General features: G+C 46.5%; 1 protein-coding gene across 1 annotated transcript in view; it reads left to right on the top strand.

Moving 5' to 3' along the window:
• Window positions 1-4,662, top strand: part of PSMD1 (proteasome 26S subunit, non-ATPase 1) — a 98,069-nt gene extending 93,407 nt beyond the window's left edge. The window contains exons 24-25 of the mRNA XM_077758085.1: window positions 2,217-2,373; window positions 4,439-4,662. Of these exons, the coding sequence (XP_077614211.1) occupies window positions 2,217-2,363 (147 nt within the window). The 3' untranslated portion in view covers window positions 2,364-2,373; window positions 4,439-4,662. The remainder of the gene's footprint in view (window positions 1-2,216; window positions 2,374-4,438) is intronic.
• Window positions 4,663-19,010: the final 14,348 nt, after the last annotated feature.

Raw genomic sequence — 19,010 nt, 5'->3', positions numbered from 1 at the left:
TTTTTTTGAGTAATCTCTGCGCCTGATGTGGGGCTCAAACTCATTATCTCAGGGTTGTAAGGGCTGTAAATTTGACCCCTACGTTGGATATAGAAGATTACTTCAAAAAGTAGAATAAAAGAAACCTAAACCACATAGCTATAAAAGTCTCTTTCCTTATGTTGCTTATAATTGCAGGATTTGAGTTGAATTATTTCATTCCAGGTAAGTGTAAAATAGTACTGTTATAACCTGTTTCCAAAATATTAGAAGTCTTTTTTGTTGAACATAGATATTTTCTTCTGTTGGGTAGACAATTCATTTCCATTTGGTCCTTTAGATGGTTCAGGTAAACTTTCAGGCCATGGAGGATTAGTGGCCTTGTACTATAATTGTTCTTGAGTGAATATTGATAGTAAAGGGTCCTTTCATAAAGTGGCTCCTCTGCAAGGAAAGCATACTTTTTAAGGGAAAGAGTTAGAAATTCATGTGTATGGATATGTGTGTGTTGGGAGAAGAGAAATAGAATATAGGCAGAAATTCATGAAGGCACACCAGTTAGATAGCATGGCAGGGCAGAGTTCTGATGAGTACAAATCAGATTAGGTTGAACTGCAGGGATACTCATACATACGTGAGTCATTAGACTAATGTGCATGTGTTTCTTTTCCTTCCCATTAGTGTGCTTTGGTAGAAATAATGTTTTTCCAGATGTGCCCTGCCACTGTTGACTGATTTGATTACAGAGAGCAGCCTTTCGTTTCCTTTGACACAGGCAAGCAAATAGAATAAGATTAGCACACCAGAGATGGGTGAAGAGTTTAGTGTTTGAATTTACTTCTGCTAATATGTTTGGGAGAGAGCTAATACAATTGCTTTTACACTCTGGTTTTCTTTTGTTTCCTGGCTACTGCTTCATTGTCTTTTATCACAAGGATTTGTAGATTTAAGTGAAAAACACTCAGTATATCTGTGATATTTATGTTGTTCTCTCTGTCATTCTGAAATTGCTGGAGCAAAATTGGCTTTTCATTTGTAGATTGTCTTTTGTGTCCAAAATGATAGTTTTCTCACAAAGTAATAAAGTTATCTATTAGACTAGTGTGCCTCTCAAACTTTAATGTGCACACATATCACCTGTGGATCTTGTTAAAATGCAGATTCTGTAGATCTAGGTAGGGCTACATTTTTTGCATTTCTAACTAAAGTCCTAGGTAATAATGATGCTGCTGGTCCAGGACCACATGTTGATAAGCAGGGCATTAGAATCCCATATTTATATGTAAACATTCTCCCTACAGTCATACTGAGGCAGTACTGGAAGTACTACTCTTCACTTGGGATGCATCCTCTAAATAGAATAACACCACATGTCCTACCATCTGGAGCCACTGGGTTACGTTTGTAAATATTCCTTATGGATTACAAGTTTCTTTATCCTTTGTAATGTGCATTGACATTGCTTTCCTCATTTAGTCTTCAACTATTCCTGAAGGAATAGAGAAGGAAGATCTTAATTAGCCCCTTCTCTGTGTTTGACAGCCTGTCACCAGTGTAGCATCACACAGGCACGGGTGCCCAGGTTTCCTGACTTTTATCTAGTAAAATGTAGTTCTATGCCAGTTCTTTACGTCCAAATCATTCAAGTAGTCTTTTTTTTTTTTTTAGTGTTCTATTTATTTTTGTTTTTTGTTTTTTGTTTTTTTTTTAATTTTTTTTTTTTTAATATTTTTATTTATTTCTAGGATAGAGAGAGACAGCGTGAGCAGGGGAGGGTCAGAGAAAGAGGGAGATACAGACTCTGAAACAGGCTCCAGGCTCTGAGCTGGCTGTCAGCACAGAGCCCTATGCGGGGCTCGAACCCACGAACCGTGAGATCATGACCTAAGCGAAAGTCGGACGCTTAACCGACTAAGCCACCCAGGCGCCCCTGTTCTATTTATTTTTGAGAGAGAGAGAGAGACAGCATGAGCAGGGGAGAGTCAGAGAGAGAGGGAGTCATAGAATCTGAAGACAGGCTCCAGGCTCTGAGCTAGCCATCAGCACAGAGCCCAACGTGCTCAAACCCACAAACTGTGAGATCATGGCCTGAGCTGAAGTTAGATGCTTAACTGACTGAGCCCCCCAGGTGCCCCTCAAGTAGTCTTAAAGGTATCATTTCACAAACATGTGCTCTGAAGCAATCTGAAAATATGAGTGGAATTTGTGCTTTTTCATTCCTTGCTATGTGTGTACAGCTCTCCATTGGAGGCATCATAATCCTGAAGGACACCAGTGAAGACACTGAAGAGCTGGTAGAACCTGTGGCAGCCCATGGCCCCAAAATTGAGGAAGAAGAACAAGAGCCAGAACCCCCAGAGCCATTTGAGTATATCGATGATTAAGGACCCAGAGGTATGTATAGAATGAAATTGTATATCCAGGGAAATCTCTTTGTCATTACGTCATAAATATTTTAGGCAGAGACATTGTCTCACTTTTTCTATTCCTTTTGTGATTAATCCCTATTTACCTAAATGGTATTAAAATTTCCCCTCTTTTTGATTTCCTCCTGGATACATAATCACCAATTCCTTTTTCTTTTTCCCTCCACTCTCTCCCTACCCTGTAGTGTTTGACCAATTCTACTCAAAGTGGCTACAGGCTGTTTTCATAGGTTCATGAGGAGGTAGGAAGCTTGCTCCAGAATGTAAATCTACTCAATGCTTCTTTCATCAAAAAAACCTTGTTTAATTACCCCCTCATCCTAGAAAAAGTCTACTGAACTAACAGGTTACTCATGGTAGAGTTGATTTACATTTTGATGTGAGCCACTTATTACAGATTAGTTACAGTTTATGACTGGCCTGTTTCATGGATAACACAGGTCTAGGCTTCTCACTGATTCGTCTCTCTCTCCCTTTCCTTTGGCAGTACTTTTGGCACTGAAAGCCTTAGTAATTCATTTATTCACTGAAGCTGTTGAACATCTAATGTGTGTAAGATGTGGTGCTTAAAGGTACTTTGGAGTCCATTAAACTATAACACAAAGCTTTGTCCAATTGAAAAAGATTATTATTCCAGTGTTCTAACAGTGTTGGAGTAGGTTTTAGATGCAGAAGATTGGAATAATCTAATGTCATGAAATTATCTTTTTTCCTCCATTTTGTTAGTAGTCATCACATATTTGAATATTACTATGAACTATATAATCAAGGTTTTCTAACTCCACCCTAGTACATGTACATTGTCAGACAAGTAAGAATTTACTCTTCTACTCTTTGAAAATAATAAGAACAGGGGCGCCTGGGTGGCTCACTCTGTTAAGTGTCCGCTTGGTTTCAGCTCAGGTCATGATCTCACGATTTCATGAATTCAAGCCCCATGTCAGACTCTGGGCCAACAGTGCGGAACCTGCTTGGGATTCTCTCTGTGTCCCTCCCCACTCACACTGCCTCTCTCAAAAAATACACTTAAAATAAAATGGAAATAAAAATAATAAGAACAGTATCATTTGTTACATTATGACAAAAGAAAAATACATTTAAATGTCAGGTTGTAAATCTAGCACCATGAATGTTACCCATGAAACATGAAAGCTTTTATAGACATCTCAGGTAAATATTAAGGCAGAAACCTTGCCATTAGTAGGAAACTATATTCAAGCCTCTGAGAGTGTTTGGACCTTTGAGAGAGGAAGGTTTATACTAACTTCCTGGTTATGTAAACTTGCTTTTGAAAATTATCTTTGAGCCTTTGGTTTCTTAAGCTTTACCCAAGGAGCACAAGGCAGTATTGATACATGAGCACCTAGTGTCTATGTAGAACTGAACGGACTCACATTAGCCTAACCCTTAGGCCTTTACAGCACCTTACACCTTACAGAAAACCCCAATTAAATCTTTCAAGGCAATTTAACTACAAGATGGCTTAGAAAAGGTTTTAGTTAGCAATTGGATTTTTTTCTTTCATTTTTTTCTTCTTTTTTTTTTTAAGTGAACTCTGTGCCCATTCACAACACCAAGTTCAAATGTTGTATGTTCCACTGACTTGAGCCAGCCAGGCACCACAGATACTGGATTCTTACTCTTTTCAAAAGGATAAAATATTCAGTCTAGTAGGAGTGTAAAAACTGTAGTCTTTCTTAGCAAAAAGTAGCGTTTTAGGACTACATAGGCAGGGTTAGGGGCTAGTAGTAAAAATAAAAAAATTTTTTTAAATAAAGGATTATCCTAGGGGCTTCTAGGTGGCTCAGTTGGTTGAGCATCTGACTCGTGACTTCGGCTCAGGTCATGATCTCATGGTTGTGAGATTGAGCCCCGTGTCAGACTCCACGCCCAGTGTGGACCCTGCTCACGATTCTCCCTCTGCTCTTCTCCCCTGCTCACACATTCTCATAAAATCTTAAATAAAATTAAAAAAAAAAAAACAAAAAAAAAAAAACGAATGACCCTAGCTTTTCCCCTTACCCATTCCCTAGGATCTCACTGCTCTTCTGAAGAAGACTGTCCAGGCTCGTATGGGAAATGCCTGTGAGGACGTTCATGCCGAGACCCGCTATTCACTGCATGTATCATTGCCTCTGCGTTGACCTGAAGAACCTTGTCTCCAAGTCTTTGGTGAAGAGAAGATATAGGACTATTTAGTGTGCTCTTTACAGAACTTGGTTTTCAAATAAATATATTAAAATTTCAAAGTGGACAAGAGCTTTTTAATTTGTTCATTTTTCAGCCTCTATTCTAAATGAATGAACCTAATATCCTTTCCGCCCCCACCATGATATGGCCTAAACCCAAAGAGCTAAATCCTCGATTGCCAGGATGAGTATGCATGACTTTCATATTGATGAGAAAGTTAGACTAGTTTATAAGTTATGTGAAAAATAATGGAACAAGAAATAAGAAAAAATAACCTTTGTTCATGACTCGAAGAATTCTCTGCAGTTTTTAAAATTGGATTGAGGGTATGGGCCACCATCTTTACTGAAGAAGACCTTATGGAGGTCCAAGGGAAATGTTTATTTAGGTAGCACAGAGACATTTGTTTTTAAATCAGCTTTGCTGGAACTCCTGGGTGCTCAGTCAGGTAACCTTCTGACTTCGGCTCAGGCCGTGATTTCACAGTCTGTGAGTTCAAGCCCTCCTGACAGCTCAGAGCCTGGAGCCTGCTTCAGATTCTGTGTCTCCCTCTCTCTCTCTCTCTCTCTCTGCTCCTCCCTCGAGCTCACGCTCTCTCTCTCTCTCTCTCAAAAATAAACATTGAAAAAAAATTTTTAAATAAGCTTTGCTTATTGTTTCCTGCTTTTGATCCTATTGAGGACAATAGATAGAATTAATTTCATTTAGCCACAGGATTTGATAATGTACCCTTTGTTTCCCTCTTTTTTTCTATCCTTTTTTCCCACATGCTTTTTAATTTGAAATATAACAAATATAATGATGCAGAAATTTGAAGTATATATAATTTGTTGTGTTTTGACAAGTCCAATTTTGATTTCTGTATTATCAGATCTTACTTAGATGTTGGGCTTTTGAAATAAGCGGATAAGGTCATTATTTTCACAGCCTCCCCTTCTCGTGTTCCTGGCATATGAAGCAGGCCTCTGATGTACTGGGACACACCAGTAAGAGCTAGATTTGGGAGGTTGGGTGGGGCTTTTTGTGTTTTGGTCTTCAATCACATAAAATAAAAGGTGATTTCCAGCATTCATACAGGAATAGTTCTTTGCTCCAACCTTGACTCATACTTTTTAATTTAGGATATAGCCTTCTGAGGGCTTCTGAAGGGGGCTGCTATCATTAGAGGAAACAAACGCCCAGATGGACCAGCCCGACTACATTCATCCACCACAGCTTTGTTGTTAGGTCCAGGTCTAAAGGTTACTGATCCCAAAGGATGGCTCCACTCATTGGTTAATTTCATTGTATCCCCCTCCTTTGTAAATTCCTGTTTCCTCAATATCAGATGATTCTGTAAAAGAGATTATCTCATTTCCTAGCCTCTCATTAGCTATGTCCTTCCTGTTCAAGCTCTTAACATTGCTTGCATTTCAGACAGTTATCTCTAACATTTCCCTTAATCTATGAAATGTTTATAAAACAGAAGTCTCTCAATGATGTCACTGTCCAAAATTGAGTAGTCTGGGAGAGGTGGTACATTCACTGGCCTCTGGCCAAAGTTATTAAATTCCTTCCAAGCTAATAGATTGAACTTCAGGGAGCAGTCAGCTGTAGTTCCTCATAAGCAGTGCAATTTAGGATGTGTAACTTGGTCTTAGATCTAGAGGTTGTAGCTCTAAAAAAAATGTAAGCTGTAAAGTAAAATAGCCACTTGGATCAGATTATGATTATGCGTCTGTTTTCCTGACGACTTGTTATCCTAGAAGATTTCCTCAGATATGCATAGCCCTGAGAGCTAACTAAGGAGCAAAGGAATCTAAGATGAGATAGAACAGGGTGAAATAAAGTCATGTGTGAAGACTATGATAGGAGCTAGAACTGGCATATTCGCCAGAAGAAATGGGAAAGTGGCGGCAGTTAACTCCTAGGTGATGTCATTGTGGCAGACTTTCAGACTTGAAGGGAAGTGAAATGCATAGCAAGGAAATCAAAGGGAAGGAAATTGATTTCTTAGACTGGGCTTAATACTAGAATCCTGTCTTTCTCGTACTCATCTGCAGTTATATGCTGAGTCTGGCTTTTAAAACTACTCTCCTTATGGGGCGCCTGGGTGGCTCGGATGGTTGAGCGTCCAACTTCAGCTCAGGTCCTGATCTCACAGTTCGTGAGTTTGAGCCCCACATCGGGCTCTGTGCTGACAGCTCGGAGCTCAGAGCCTGTTTCAGATTCTGTGCTCTCCAACTCTTTGTCCCTCCCCCACTTAATGCTCTGTCTCTCAAAAATAAACAAACATTAAAAAATTAAAAGCATCCTTGGACTTTAAGGCAAAAAGCATGACTTTAGTAAATGTCTCCAGTGGAATATAACTATCCATTCGTAACTGTCATTTATGCTAGTTGGTTGTCATGGGTAATGATATATAAATTAATCTCCAAGAATCATTTTATTAGACAAAGAGCTTTGATATTTTCCTCTTCACCCTCCAACTATAAAGGTATAATAAACTAGTAAATCCCTAAAGATACCTTATCTTTTTAAAAAGTAATAAATACAAAGTACTCGCCTTGGCATCAATAGCAAGTCTTTTTCTCCTGTCTCTGGCTGACCTCTTTGTTTAACAAATTGAAAAAATACTTAATTTGACCATTTCTTTGTGCAAGGATTCTTGGGCACTTCGGTAGGTCCCACTCCCTCTGACTGCTGTTGAGCTCTAGCCTTCCTCGGAATCGGGTCTTTGGGCTTTTTAGTCCACTCTCCAAGCAAGCCCCTCCATCCTACAGCTTCATCCAGTCTCTGTGCAGATGACTCCCCCAGTCCACATCTCTCGAGCCCTTTTCATCTGAGCTCCTGGCACACACATCTAGCCACTCACTGGATCCCCATTCAGGCTGCCTCTCAGGCACTTTTTACAGTATATCCAAGACACTTCCAGGCTCCTCTAACTTTTTCTATCCCCTCCGTCTGGTGGCTCACACCAGAAACCCACTCTTCACCCTTAACTCAATGTTGAGCCTCAAGTATCTCTTCAGTTCATCCACCCTCCTTCCCCACCGGTCACTCACTACCCGATTCAAGCACTTAACTGCCAGCCTCTAGACCTAGCCCACTCTAATCCATTCTCCAAATTGGGCTTTCTACAATGCAAATCATAGTAGTCTCCCACTTCAAGTTTCTCAGTGGTTCTTTGTTGAATAGTGCCCAAATTCTTCAGTAGGTGTTCAAAGCTATACGAGGCTTTAGCTGCTACTCACCTCTCCAGCTTCTCTTGACTTCTCCCACCTCACACACACAACCACGTTCACCTCCTCCAAAGACCCAAGCTCTGTGTCACCTCCTGGCCTTTGCACATACCATTCCCTATTCCTGGAATACCCTTCTCTCTTCACCCCCACACTCTCCCTCTAGGCCTGGTGAAAAGTTTCAATTTATAGCGACTTACTTCACCAGTTCCACCTCCCCACTTCCAGCCCCAGAACTGGACTAGGTCCTTCCTTCTGCCTCCCCAGCAGTCAGTATTGCCTCCCCATTGTCCTTACTACACCATCATTCACTGCCTAAGTTGCCTATTTACCCCCTCATTTGTCTTTGGGTTTTTTTTTTTTTTTTAATGTTTGTTTATTTTTGAGAGAGGGGCACAGAGGATCTGAAGTGGGCTCTACACTGAAAGCTGTGGGGCCCAGCGCGAGGCTTGAACTCCCAAACCATGAGATTGTGACCTGAGCTGAAGTCACTCAACTGACTGGGCCACCCACCAGGTGCCCCTCTCCCTCATTTGTCTTGCTTACCTTTATTTGTTTTTTTTAATCTTTTTAATGTTATATTTATTTCTGAGAGAGAGAGACAGCGTGAGCAGGGGAGGGTCAGAGAGAGAGGGAGATACAGAATCTGAAGCAGGCTCCAGGCTCTGAGGTAGCTGTCAGCACAGAGCCCGATGTGGGGCTTGAACCTACGAACCGTGAGATCATGACCTGAGCCGAAGTCGGACGCTTAACCGACTGAGCCACCCAGGTGCCCCTCTTGCTTACCTTTATAACCTTAGCACATAGAGTGTAATCACAAAGTCATTGACTACCTATACTGAGAACTGTGAGAGCCTCAGCTGAGCACCAACAGAACAATTGGAACGGAGTCCACGAGCACGTAGCAGGTGATTAATTCATCTGTCTTGGAGCTGCCTTCTCCAGGGATCTATAAAAGTCTTTTCTCATTCCTCTCCTGCAGTGATTAAACATTCCTGCTGAGGACTGTTTTTTGCTTGTTTTATTCTTGGAGAACCCAGGCTTTTCTTTGCGTGTGTAGGGAAGATCATGTCTCTGAAATCTATAGTTGGCATGAGATGAGAAGAAATGATCTTGGGCAAAGAAGCTTTTGTGGCTTTGTCCCAAACCATTCCCCAACCTCCTTATCTTCATTATTAATGAGACAACACTTCCACTTTCCACGAAATATCCCTTAGAAGGTGGTGAGCTTGATTGTTTCTAAAGTTCAAATTCCTTTTCTACCCTCTCCTTTTTTACGATTAAAAGCCGTAAGGGCCCTTCCAAGCCAAACTATGTAATGGGAAAATCATGGACTCTGGCCTCAGACTGGTTCATATCCTGATCTTGTCCCTTGGCAGTTTTCTCATTTGTACAGAAGAAATAATGTTCACCTCAAGGTTGTTACAGGGATTAAATGATAATGGCTAATTGTTTGATAATGGCTAATTATTACATCCTTAGTGTATATGCCAGACACTAGGAATCACATGTGTTGATATCCTCATTTCTTACAACCCCTAGGATACAGATGCATTTACCTTGAGATCTTCTATATTAAAGAGCCTAGCACTTAAGTAGGCCTTAACTAAATTTTAGCTCAATAACGGTATGGTCTAACCCTTCATTTTACACATGAGGGCACTCATAACAGTAGCGGGACTTGATCAACATCAAGAGCCATTTGTAGAGCTGTGTCTCCAGTTCATCTTTCCATTAAGTTGGTCTCTGACCTATTAATGTACTGGCCTTGTTTGATCCAAAGGGGCAACAACCAAATGGCAAATAGCACTTCTTTGCCTACCCTATGTCCAGACTCTGCGCCTCGTTAGTATCCTCCATACTCCTAAGCCAGGACACCTTTTTAGAAAAGGGTTGTCAACAAAAGCAGTATTTTATTTTTTTCTCTTGTTTTAAAGTTTGTATTTAAATTCCAGTCAAAATACAGTGTAATACTAGTTTCAGGTGTACAATATAGTGATTCAACACTTCCACACAACATCCGGTGATCATCACGACAAGTGCATTCCTTAATCCCTACCCCCCACCCCCTCCCTTCTGGTAGCCATCAGTTTCTATGGTTAAGAGTCTGTTTCTTGGTTCGCCTCTCTTTTCTCCCTTTGCTTGTTTGTTTTGCTTCTGAAATTCCACATATGAGTGGGATCATATGGTGTCTGTCTTTCTCTACCTGACTTATTTCGCTTAGCATAATACTCTCCGGTTCCATCTACATCATTGCACATGGCAAGACTTCATTCTTTTTTATGGCTGAGTAATATTCCATTATATATGTGTGTGTGTGTGTGTGTGTGCGCGCGCGCTCGCGTGTGTGTGTCTACCTCACATGTTCTTTACCCATTCATCAGTCAATGAACACTTGGGCCATTTCCATAATTTGGCTATTGTAGATAATGCTGCCATAAACGTCAACATTCATATATCCCTTTGAATCAGTATTTCTGTATCCTTTGGTTAAATACTAGTGCAATTGCTGGATTGTGGGGTAGTTCTATTTTTAACTTTTTGAGGACACTCCATACTATTTTTCTAGAATGGCTGTACCAATTTGCATTCCCAACAAAGCAAGAAGGTTCCCCTTTCACACCCTCACCAATGCCTCTTGTTCCTTGCATTGATTTTAGCCATCCTGACACGTGGGAGGTGATAGCTCACTGTAGTCTTGATTTGTATTTCCTTGATGATCAGTGGTGTCGAGCATCTTCTCGTGTGTCTGTTGGCCATCCGTAGGTCTTCCAAAAGTAGCAGTTTCTAATCCCCGGAGCCTCTACAACACAGCCCACTGTGGAAGGGCATTTCCCATCTGCGGGGACCTGGGCAGCTCCTTTGGTGCATGCGCTCAGTGTTTTCCAAATCAGTGGGTTATTTATTTGCATCTGGGAGTTAATTACTTTCCCAGATCTCACGCATGACATAGAGCTGGGACTTGGCAAAGAGTTGGGGAGACATAAAGAGTTTCCCATCAAGTCAGATTCCCAGGACCCGGTGTGAGCAGCCTCTGACTGCTGTGCCGTGATCTCTCAGAAGCCCTGATTCATGTGCTAAAGATTAAGAGGTTTACAAGCATCAAAGGCTTTCGCTTATGATGGGTATAAACTAGCCTGTCCAAAATAAGGAGAGGGGATGGTGATGGGTCCCTAAGCAAATTTCTTTCTTTGTTCTTAGATTAGAAGCCTTCAGGGTGAGAGGAAGGGTTGGTTATTCACTCAGACCTCACTGACAGCCCCAGTAATCTGTCTCTCCTCCAAGCAGCTTGTGACAACACGGTTAGCAAGGTGACTCATTGTTCTCCCGTGGTTCCCTGAGTAGGATGTTTGTCTCCAAGCCAATCTATAAATAAGCTCCTGATGGGCAAGCATCAAAGTATACTGTCAAAGTCCCTGTCACAATGTTGATAAATAAAGCCTATTGGTTTCAGATTAAATAATTACTTTAGCTTGGGGAGTCTGGGGATTCTAATTTTTCTCCATGGCACTCACACTTGATTAGCATATAAATTTCATGAGGACAAGGAGCTTGTTTTGGATGATTGCTGTATTCTTGGAGCCCAGAGCGGTTCCTGGTTCACTGCAGGCACTCAGTAAGTATTACATAGATGAGTGGGTGGACAGACGGATGGACAGATAGCGACAAGCCTGTATTTGGCTCCCGTGTGTACTAAACACTATATGCAGCACTTTTATTCACATTGCCATTTTTAATGTTTATTTATTTATTTTATTTTATTTATTTATGTTTATTTCCCACATGAGCAGGAAAGGAGCAGAGAGAGAAGAGGAGAGAAACCCATGGAAGCTCCGCGCTGTCAGTGCAGACCCTGGCCTGGGGATTGATCTCACAAACCATGAAATCATGACCTGAGCTGAGATCAGGAGTCAGACGCTCAACCAACAGAGCCACCCAGGTGCCCCTCACGTTGCCATTTTTAATCCTCTCAATTCTGTCATGAGGTGAATAGTTCAACCCCACAGGACATGAGGCTCAGAGAGGGTAAGGGTACGTGGTAAGTTATGAGATGGGAACTCAAACCAGATCTGTGCGACGACAAAATCTCTCCTTTGTTGTTGTTGTTGCTTTTGCTTTTGCTTATATTTTGGTCACCGTGGCAGTGACTCCGCAGATCCGGAGCTGCCTCCGAAATGCAGCCAGTTTTGCTCACACTCAGATGATTGTGATACAAGCCGACCTGAGACCACGCTGAGAAACACCGACCTGTACAAAAGCCGCCTCCAGAAGACCAGTGTCCCCTTGCCCTTTCAGTGTGGGGTGTGGAGGTGGGGAGAGTGAGGACCCCCTGCAGCAGCACAGCCTTCAGCAAAAGCCCTCCCGCGGAGAGGGAGGTCTCGGGGCGATGCAGGACCTCACTACTGAGACAGTGTGACACACCCAGAGACAGGACGTCCTCCCCAGAGGAAAGGTCCTCAGAAACCAAACTGATGGACCAAGTGGCAGCCAGCAGGAGTGCTGTCCTGCCTGCCGCGGTCCCTCGGAGGAGTCTGTCTTTGTGGTAAAAGTGCTGCATGGCCCCGGGCCCACCGGCTGCCCCGTCTCCAGGCTCTCCTAGATGACCCGTTGCGATTGTGACTCACCATCGAGAAGGACTCGGGATCTAACTGTGGCAGCAGCCTGTTTTACAAGATGCTGCTTGCTGTCTTTCCTGGAGCCCTGAGATGGGCGGCCGGAGGAGCCAGAGGCCACGTGGCACCACTTCCCCTGGGAAGTACCCGGCTGTGGCCCCCAGCCCCAGACTGCGGCTCGTGGTGACATGGCATCACCTGACAGTGCCTGGGAGTGAAAGCCCCCCGGGTGGCCCTGGCCCTGGATTCTGCTGGCCTCGCAGCGGCCTGAACGCCTCCTCTCCTCTCTTGAGTGCTCTGAGGGGGACAGTGATCAGTCAGCGTGGTAACACCTCAGCCACCCGCCTGTGTCAGGGGCGGACAGAGCACGGGACCTCCCAGCAGTGGACGAGACACATGCTGGAGCCAGCACCACAGGGGCCCAGGATGAAATAATTCCATTCTTCTGAAAATAATTTGATCAGCATATATTTGCAGTTGAAATAGTCTTGATGGGAAAAATTAACAAGTTGTTAGACTTCCTTACATTTATTTTGTGCCTTAGAAATGTTTTTATTTTTCATGGGAGCAAGGAAGGGCGTTGAGCGGAAGCACCATAATCTCTTTAGTGCATGGAGTCTTTAAAGGCCCTGATCCAGGCCCGGATGAGGACATGTCATCTGTGCTCCGTCCCTCGGATTCCCAAGCCTCTGCTTCCAAACGGTCACGCTGTGGTGGCGGTGGAGCTGATGCAAACAAGGAATATGGAAAAGCTGCGTCTGAGAGGAAGCCAGTGTGACCAAACCAAACTGGAAATTAAATCCATACCTGACTGCGCTTAGCCTGTATTTCTAGACCACTCCAAAAGCTCGTTCACTCACTTCTTGCCCTTTCTCCAGAGAACTTCTATAACCTTTGTAGTCGCAGGCCAGCCACCACTTACGTTCCTTCTGGTAATTGGATTCTGTGTCTTCATTTCTCCTTGAGGAAATGGCCACTTGCTGGCTCTGCTCAGACACTAGTTGGCACCCTCCATCCATGGGCCATGGTCATTGGGTCAGGGAAGAGCCCATGACTACTGTCAGGCCAATCCCAGCCAATTAGACCCAATCCTGGGACATCTATTCCAGCTACTGGGAACCATTGTCTCTTCTATTTTTTTTTTAATTTTTTAATGTTTATTTATTTTTGAGAGCGAGACAGACAGACAGACAAACAGACAGAGCATAAGTCGGGGAGGGGCAGAGAGAGAGAAAGAGACAGAATCCGAAGCAGACTGTCAGCACAGAGCCCGATGCCGGGCTCGAACTCAAGCTGTGAGATCATGACCTGAGCCAAAGTTGGACGCTTAACTGACTGAGCCACCCAGGTACCCCTCTCTCTTCCATTTCTGATGTGGCCTGGATATAATGCCAACCCAGAGGATGCCAGGCTCTAGGTGGCATTGGGTGATTCCTGAATCCAGCCATGCCTCTACTTCCAGACTTTGAAATTCTGTGAGCAACAAGTTCTCTTCTTCTGTTTAAGCAAAATGCAAGCCACTTGGAGTTGAGGTTTGGGCATTTGATACAAAAGAGTACTTCAAGAGGCGACTCACTCTTGCCACACCGTGTTTTAGCTCCTGGGGCTGGACTTGGTCAGTTCACGCTCATATGCCCTCAACTCCTGTGGCCTAAAGCAGTGGTTTTCAGAGAAGGGGCACAGCTGCCCCAAGGAGGGAGGCATTTCACACATCGGTGGGGGCATGTTGGGCTGATTGAGGGCATTTCCACAATGACTGGGGAATCCAAGCGGCGGGATGGGATCCTGGGGGGAGCCTGCCACACCGGACGTCCTGAAGTGTGTGGCTGCAGTGAGGACTGGTCTTGCTTCAGTTCAGAACATTACCAAGAGCAGTTCGTCATTTTGAAAACTCACACCAACGGTCTAAGTTGCTACCACAGCAGAGCTGCCTGAAGGCCACACGCATCCAGCTTCTTTCCACGTCTTCTGGTGCAGCCAGCCCAAGTGCTTACGTGTGGAAATAGATTTATTTTTTTTATAAATTACTTTCTTTTGATTTCTTCTCTTTATTACAGTGAGGGCATTATAGTGAGTATTTTTAAATCATGCGGGTAAATAGGTTAAATTATCTGGGAATTTCATTTTAGGATAGGAAGGAGGACATTACAAAACATGTGATTAAAGAGGGCGTCTGGTCCCCGAATAGCCAAAGTAATACTGAAAANGGAGGAACAAGGGGGAGAAGAAGGGCGGAAATGGTGGGGGAAAGGGAGAGAGGCAAACCATGAGAGACTCTTGAATGCTGACAAAAACTGAGGACTGATGGATGTGGGGGGAGTGGGGATGGGCATGGAGGAGGACACTTGTGGGGATGAGCACTGAGTGTTATGTGGAAACTAATTTGACAATAAACTATTTGTAAAAAAAAGAAAAAAAAAAGAGGGCGTCTGGTAAGATGGAGACGCACCACCCAGCGCAGTGGGGCGTCCTCTGGGGAGCCCCTCTGAGGCCTCCCTGTCCGTTCCTCCCAGCAGCCTGGCCTCCAATGGCCGCGTCGTCTACAGGCTCTACCCTAAAAGGAAATGTGAGGGCTGAGCCGGCAGAGAAAATGAATGGGCTCTTGTGGCTGGTGCCTGCAGTTCTCACAGCTTCCCGGAGGCAGGGAGTGGGGGCAATGGAGGGCTGGGGGCCAGGCAGCCTCCCAGGAGAGGGCCTCTCCCAGAGCCTGGGCTCCAATGTGGTTCTGGCCGCAGGAGCCCCTGATTAGAGGATCCAGAGCAGCCAGACTTCCAAGTGCAAGTAAAGAACGTTGTCAGAGGTGCACACACATTTCTATGACATAGATGGTTCTAGAAAATGTGAGTCAGGACAGAATCGTGATGGTTCTTGGGGCCAAGATGGTGGGGTGGGGTGGGGAGGTTGGGGCAAGGAGAGAAATCTGTCCCCATCTTGGCTCCTTCCCCAAACCTGTGTCCTGGGTTTGGTGCCATGAGTGGACATGACAAAGGCCTCCTTGGGAAGTCGTGTGGCCACAGCTGGCCCGGCCTGAGATCTGGCTTCCCAAAGGCGTGGACAGCGTAGACTCATAGGGCTTTGGGGTCCAGACTTTGGCAGGGCAGTGCCGCCACCGTACACCACCATCCAGGAGTACCCCTGGATTCGGTGGTGGGTCAGCCAGCAGCCCCACCTTCCCAGAGGGAGGGCCACCCCCAGACCCCGCACTCCTTCAGCACTTCCAGGCTCGCTCCAGGGAGAAGGCTGAGAAGGAGCTAACCTTGCACTTCCTTCCCCAGATGTTCTTGGAGCCAAAAATGTTGACTTTCCAGTCTGCTGGTAGTTCCTCCGGGAAGGGATCTTCGTGGGAAGGCTCAACGGGGAGACCGAGGCACAGGACAGGAAGGTGATTCATCCGCAGGTCATCTTGTGCCTCCCTGCCCAGTCCTACTGTGTGTGGAAGCCCAGGTCCAGATCATGTCGAAGTGAGTCTCAGTTCCAGCAGCCAGCTGGGCCACCCTCCCCTCCACCCCCTGCTAGATGCTGCCCTAAGCCTAGTCCTGTGGCCACCAGAGAAATGGGGATCTGTGGGTCTTTGCTGGGCCACCTCTAGGTAGGCCTTGACCTTGGGTCAAGACAGACAAGACAGGCAGGGTCAGAGTTCCATCCTTCCAGCTCAGGTACAGAGGGGGCCCGGGACAATGCCCTGGCACCTGCTCTGGGTAGAGTGCAGTGGATGGGCTGCACGGGCCGCTCACGTCCAGGGAAGCCGCCCTGCGTGACGAGGCAGCCAGGGCACCCCCTGCTCCCGACCGGCTCTCAGGACAGGGCCTTGAATCTGTGTCTCCCCCAGGGGCATGGATGGAGAAGGTCAAAGAACACTGTGGGGCCATATGGACTGGGGGTGGGGGGTGGGGGTGGGCAGCAGAAACAGAGCCAGGTCCTTGAGCAGTGCCAGTCTCCAGATGCTCCCAGCTCCCAGGACAACCCCTCCCCAGATGCCACCCCTTGGACTACCTCCTGGATGCTTGACTCCTTCGCCAGTGCTCCCAAACCAGAGGGCTCAGCACAGGAAGTGCTGCTCAGTAGGTACGGCATCCAGGCCGATGTCAGCTGCCCCCCCTCCCCCCACTCAGGCTCTCTGAGAAAGGGCTCTCTTTCTCCCCAAAGAAAGCTGTAGATGGCGTGAGGGGTCCTGAGGGGCTGTATTCGCCTGAGTTACAATTGACCACACGTCTCTCTGAACAATCCAAGTGATAGTAGCTTAAATAAGGCAGAGGTCTGTTTCCCTCTGTTCATCACGTCTGTAGGTATTTAGAGCAGGCTGGCCTGGTGCGCCTCAGTGGCAGGGACCCATGTCCTTCTACCTTGTGGTGCCGTGTCCTGGGCAGAAGAGCATCCCCACAAAATTCACGTCCACCCAGAACCTCAGAATATAACCTTATTTGGAAATACAACCCTTGCAGGTAAATAAGATGACGTCAAACAGGAGTACGGGGAGGTCTTAGACTCCGTGGTGTCCTTATAAGAAAAGGACACACAGAGACACAGACGCAGAGGAAAGGCCACATGATGCCCGAGGCAGAGATGCAGCGAGGGAAGCATTTACAAGCTGAGGAACTCCAAGGATGGCCCGCAACCACCAAAAGCTAGGAGAAAGTTTCCAGAAGGAACCGACCCTGCCCGCACCTTGATTTCAGACTTCTGGCTTCCAGAAGGAACTGTGAGAGAATACACTTCTGAGAGAGAGAATATGTTTCTGTTGCTTTAAGCCGCCCGGTTTGCCATGGCGGCCCCACCAAGCCAATAGGGCTACCATGTATGGAGTCCTTCTCCAAGGTCACCTTAAGGCCCCACGCAGTGCCTGCACTTCAAACAATCCATCTGCGTTCCGTTCCAGCCGTCAGGAAGGAGAAAGGAAGAAGAAAACAAAGACACGACTTTCCCCTGACTGACACGTCCCAGATGTTGGGCGCATGGTCTCTGCTTTCATCCCCTTTGGCCACAGTTGAATCACCTGGCAGCATGTGGCCGGTTAAAAATGGTTGCTTTTATTACTGTGGAAAAAGGGGAGAAGGGTAATTGGGCACAGTATTGTTCACTCTACAGCCTGCCTCCATTAGATGTTTCTGGCCCCAAATCGCTTGCTGACGGATCCAGCACCACCATCCTTTCCCAGAGCGGCACCCCACTGGCTCCCTTCCTCCCCAGCTCCAAATCCCCTTCTGTGTCAGGGCACTTCAGGTCAGCCCCAGCTCCCCCTCGACTGGCACAGCCCACAGCCACCTCATTGCTCAGAGGCAAAGGCCCTGGGGCCAGCACCCAGACTCCGGGGAAGGCGGAACACTGAGACCCCGGATTCCCGTCTGCTCCTCACACCACCCTCACCCCGAAGGACGCATCCGGGTGTTTCTTCCAGACAAGTCCAGCGCTCAGCCTACCAGAATATCTGGAGAAAGAAATTTCCTTCTTCGTCGCCATACAAACGAGACCGTGTCATCTTTCCAGCCTGGCCGCGGTTGGTCGGATGTCACCACTTCACAGCCCAGCCGGGGAAACCTCCACACTCAGAGCATCTCCCCTCCCTGCCACCAGCCAATAGGTCAAGGGTAAGGAAGCGGCGGGGTCCCAGTGGCACGAGCTTCCCCAGCCCAGCCAGATGTTCAAAGGGGATGGATTGTAGGCTCCCGTGACAGCAGGAGGTCCCTCCCCCCCATAGGATTCTTTCACTCTCTGTGTGTTTTTCATGTGGTCCTGTTGACTCGGGGCCCCTGGCCAGCAGTCCCTGAGAGCTCTGGCTCCAAGGCTCTGGGACTCGGCGTTAACAGCCCCTCTCGGAGCTGAGGCCGCAGCTGGTGGAACTGGAAGGCTGTCACAAAGTGGGAAGCACAGTCTTGACGTGTTAGTGTCGACTGCTGGGACGCCAAGGGGCCCAGAGAGCGGCTGTCCAGGCCTCAGGTTGTTGCGGTATTTGGCGGTGACGCCCCTTCTGTTTGCACCCAGTGTTGCTGGAGCCTTGTCTGCCCAGGCCCTCAGTTGGGCCATACTTGCCCAAAGGGGAGGACAAGCTTCCTATCACTTTTCCTGGACAGCTTTTTAGCCCTTAGGGGCTGCAGATACTCAGAGGAAGGGGTGACCTCTTTATTTAGCAGAAACCTCTGAGCCCAGGCAAGATGCCGCTACCCGAGATCTCTGCCTACTCTGGCGCCTCGCCCCAGGATCTTGGCAGGCCCTCCTGGGCCCTGGTCCAGCCTGGAGTCAGAGAACCAGAAGTCCCCTGACTTACAGGAAGAGGGAGGAGGGGGTCCCAGAGCTGGAGGCTGGGGCGTGTGTCTGTGCCCTCCTCCTCGCACCTCTCCTCCTTCATGGGGAGTTCCGAGGCCGGGGGTGGAGCCCCCACTGCACAGCGGGCCTGTGTGAGCCCAGACTCTTCCTTGCAAGTAATGGGATCAGGCTGAACAAGCTCAGCAAAGAAGGAGCCCTTACCCGACACACACAGAGATGTTTTAGAAAAGCCAAGGGCGGCGTGTAGCCACTCTGGAAGGGCTGTAATTAGACACTCAGGGCCCCGAGACTTCAAGGAGAGCTCTGCCCGGGGGCTTAGC

This window comes from Crocuta crocuta, unplaced genomic scaffold, assembly GCF_008692635.1.
Source record: "Crocuta crocuta isolate KB4526 unplaced genomic scaffold, BGI_CrCroc_1.0 scaffold290, whole genome shotgun sequence".
NCBI lineage: Eukaryota > Metazoa > Chordata > Mammalia > Carnivora > Hyaenidae > Crocuta > Crocuta crocuta.
This window is presented reverse-complemented; position numbering and strand designations above follow the sequence as displayed.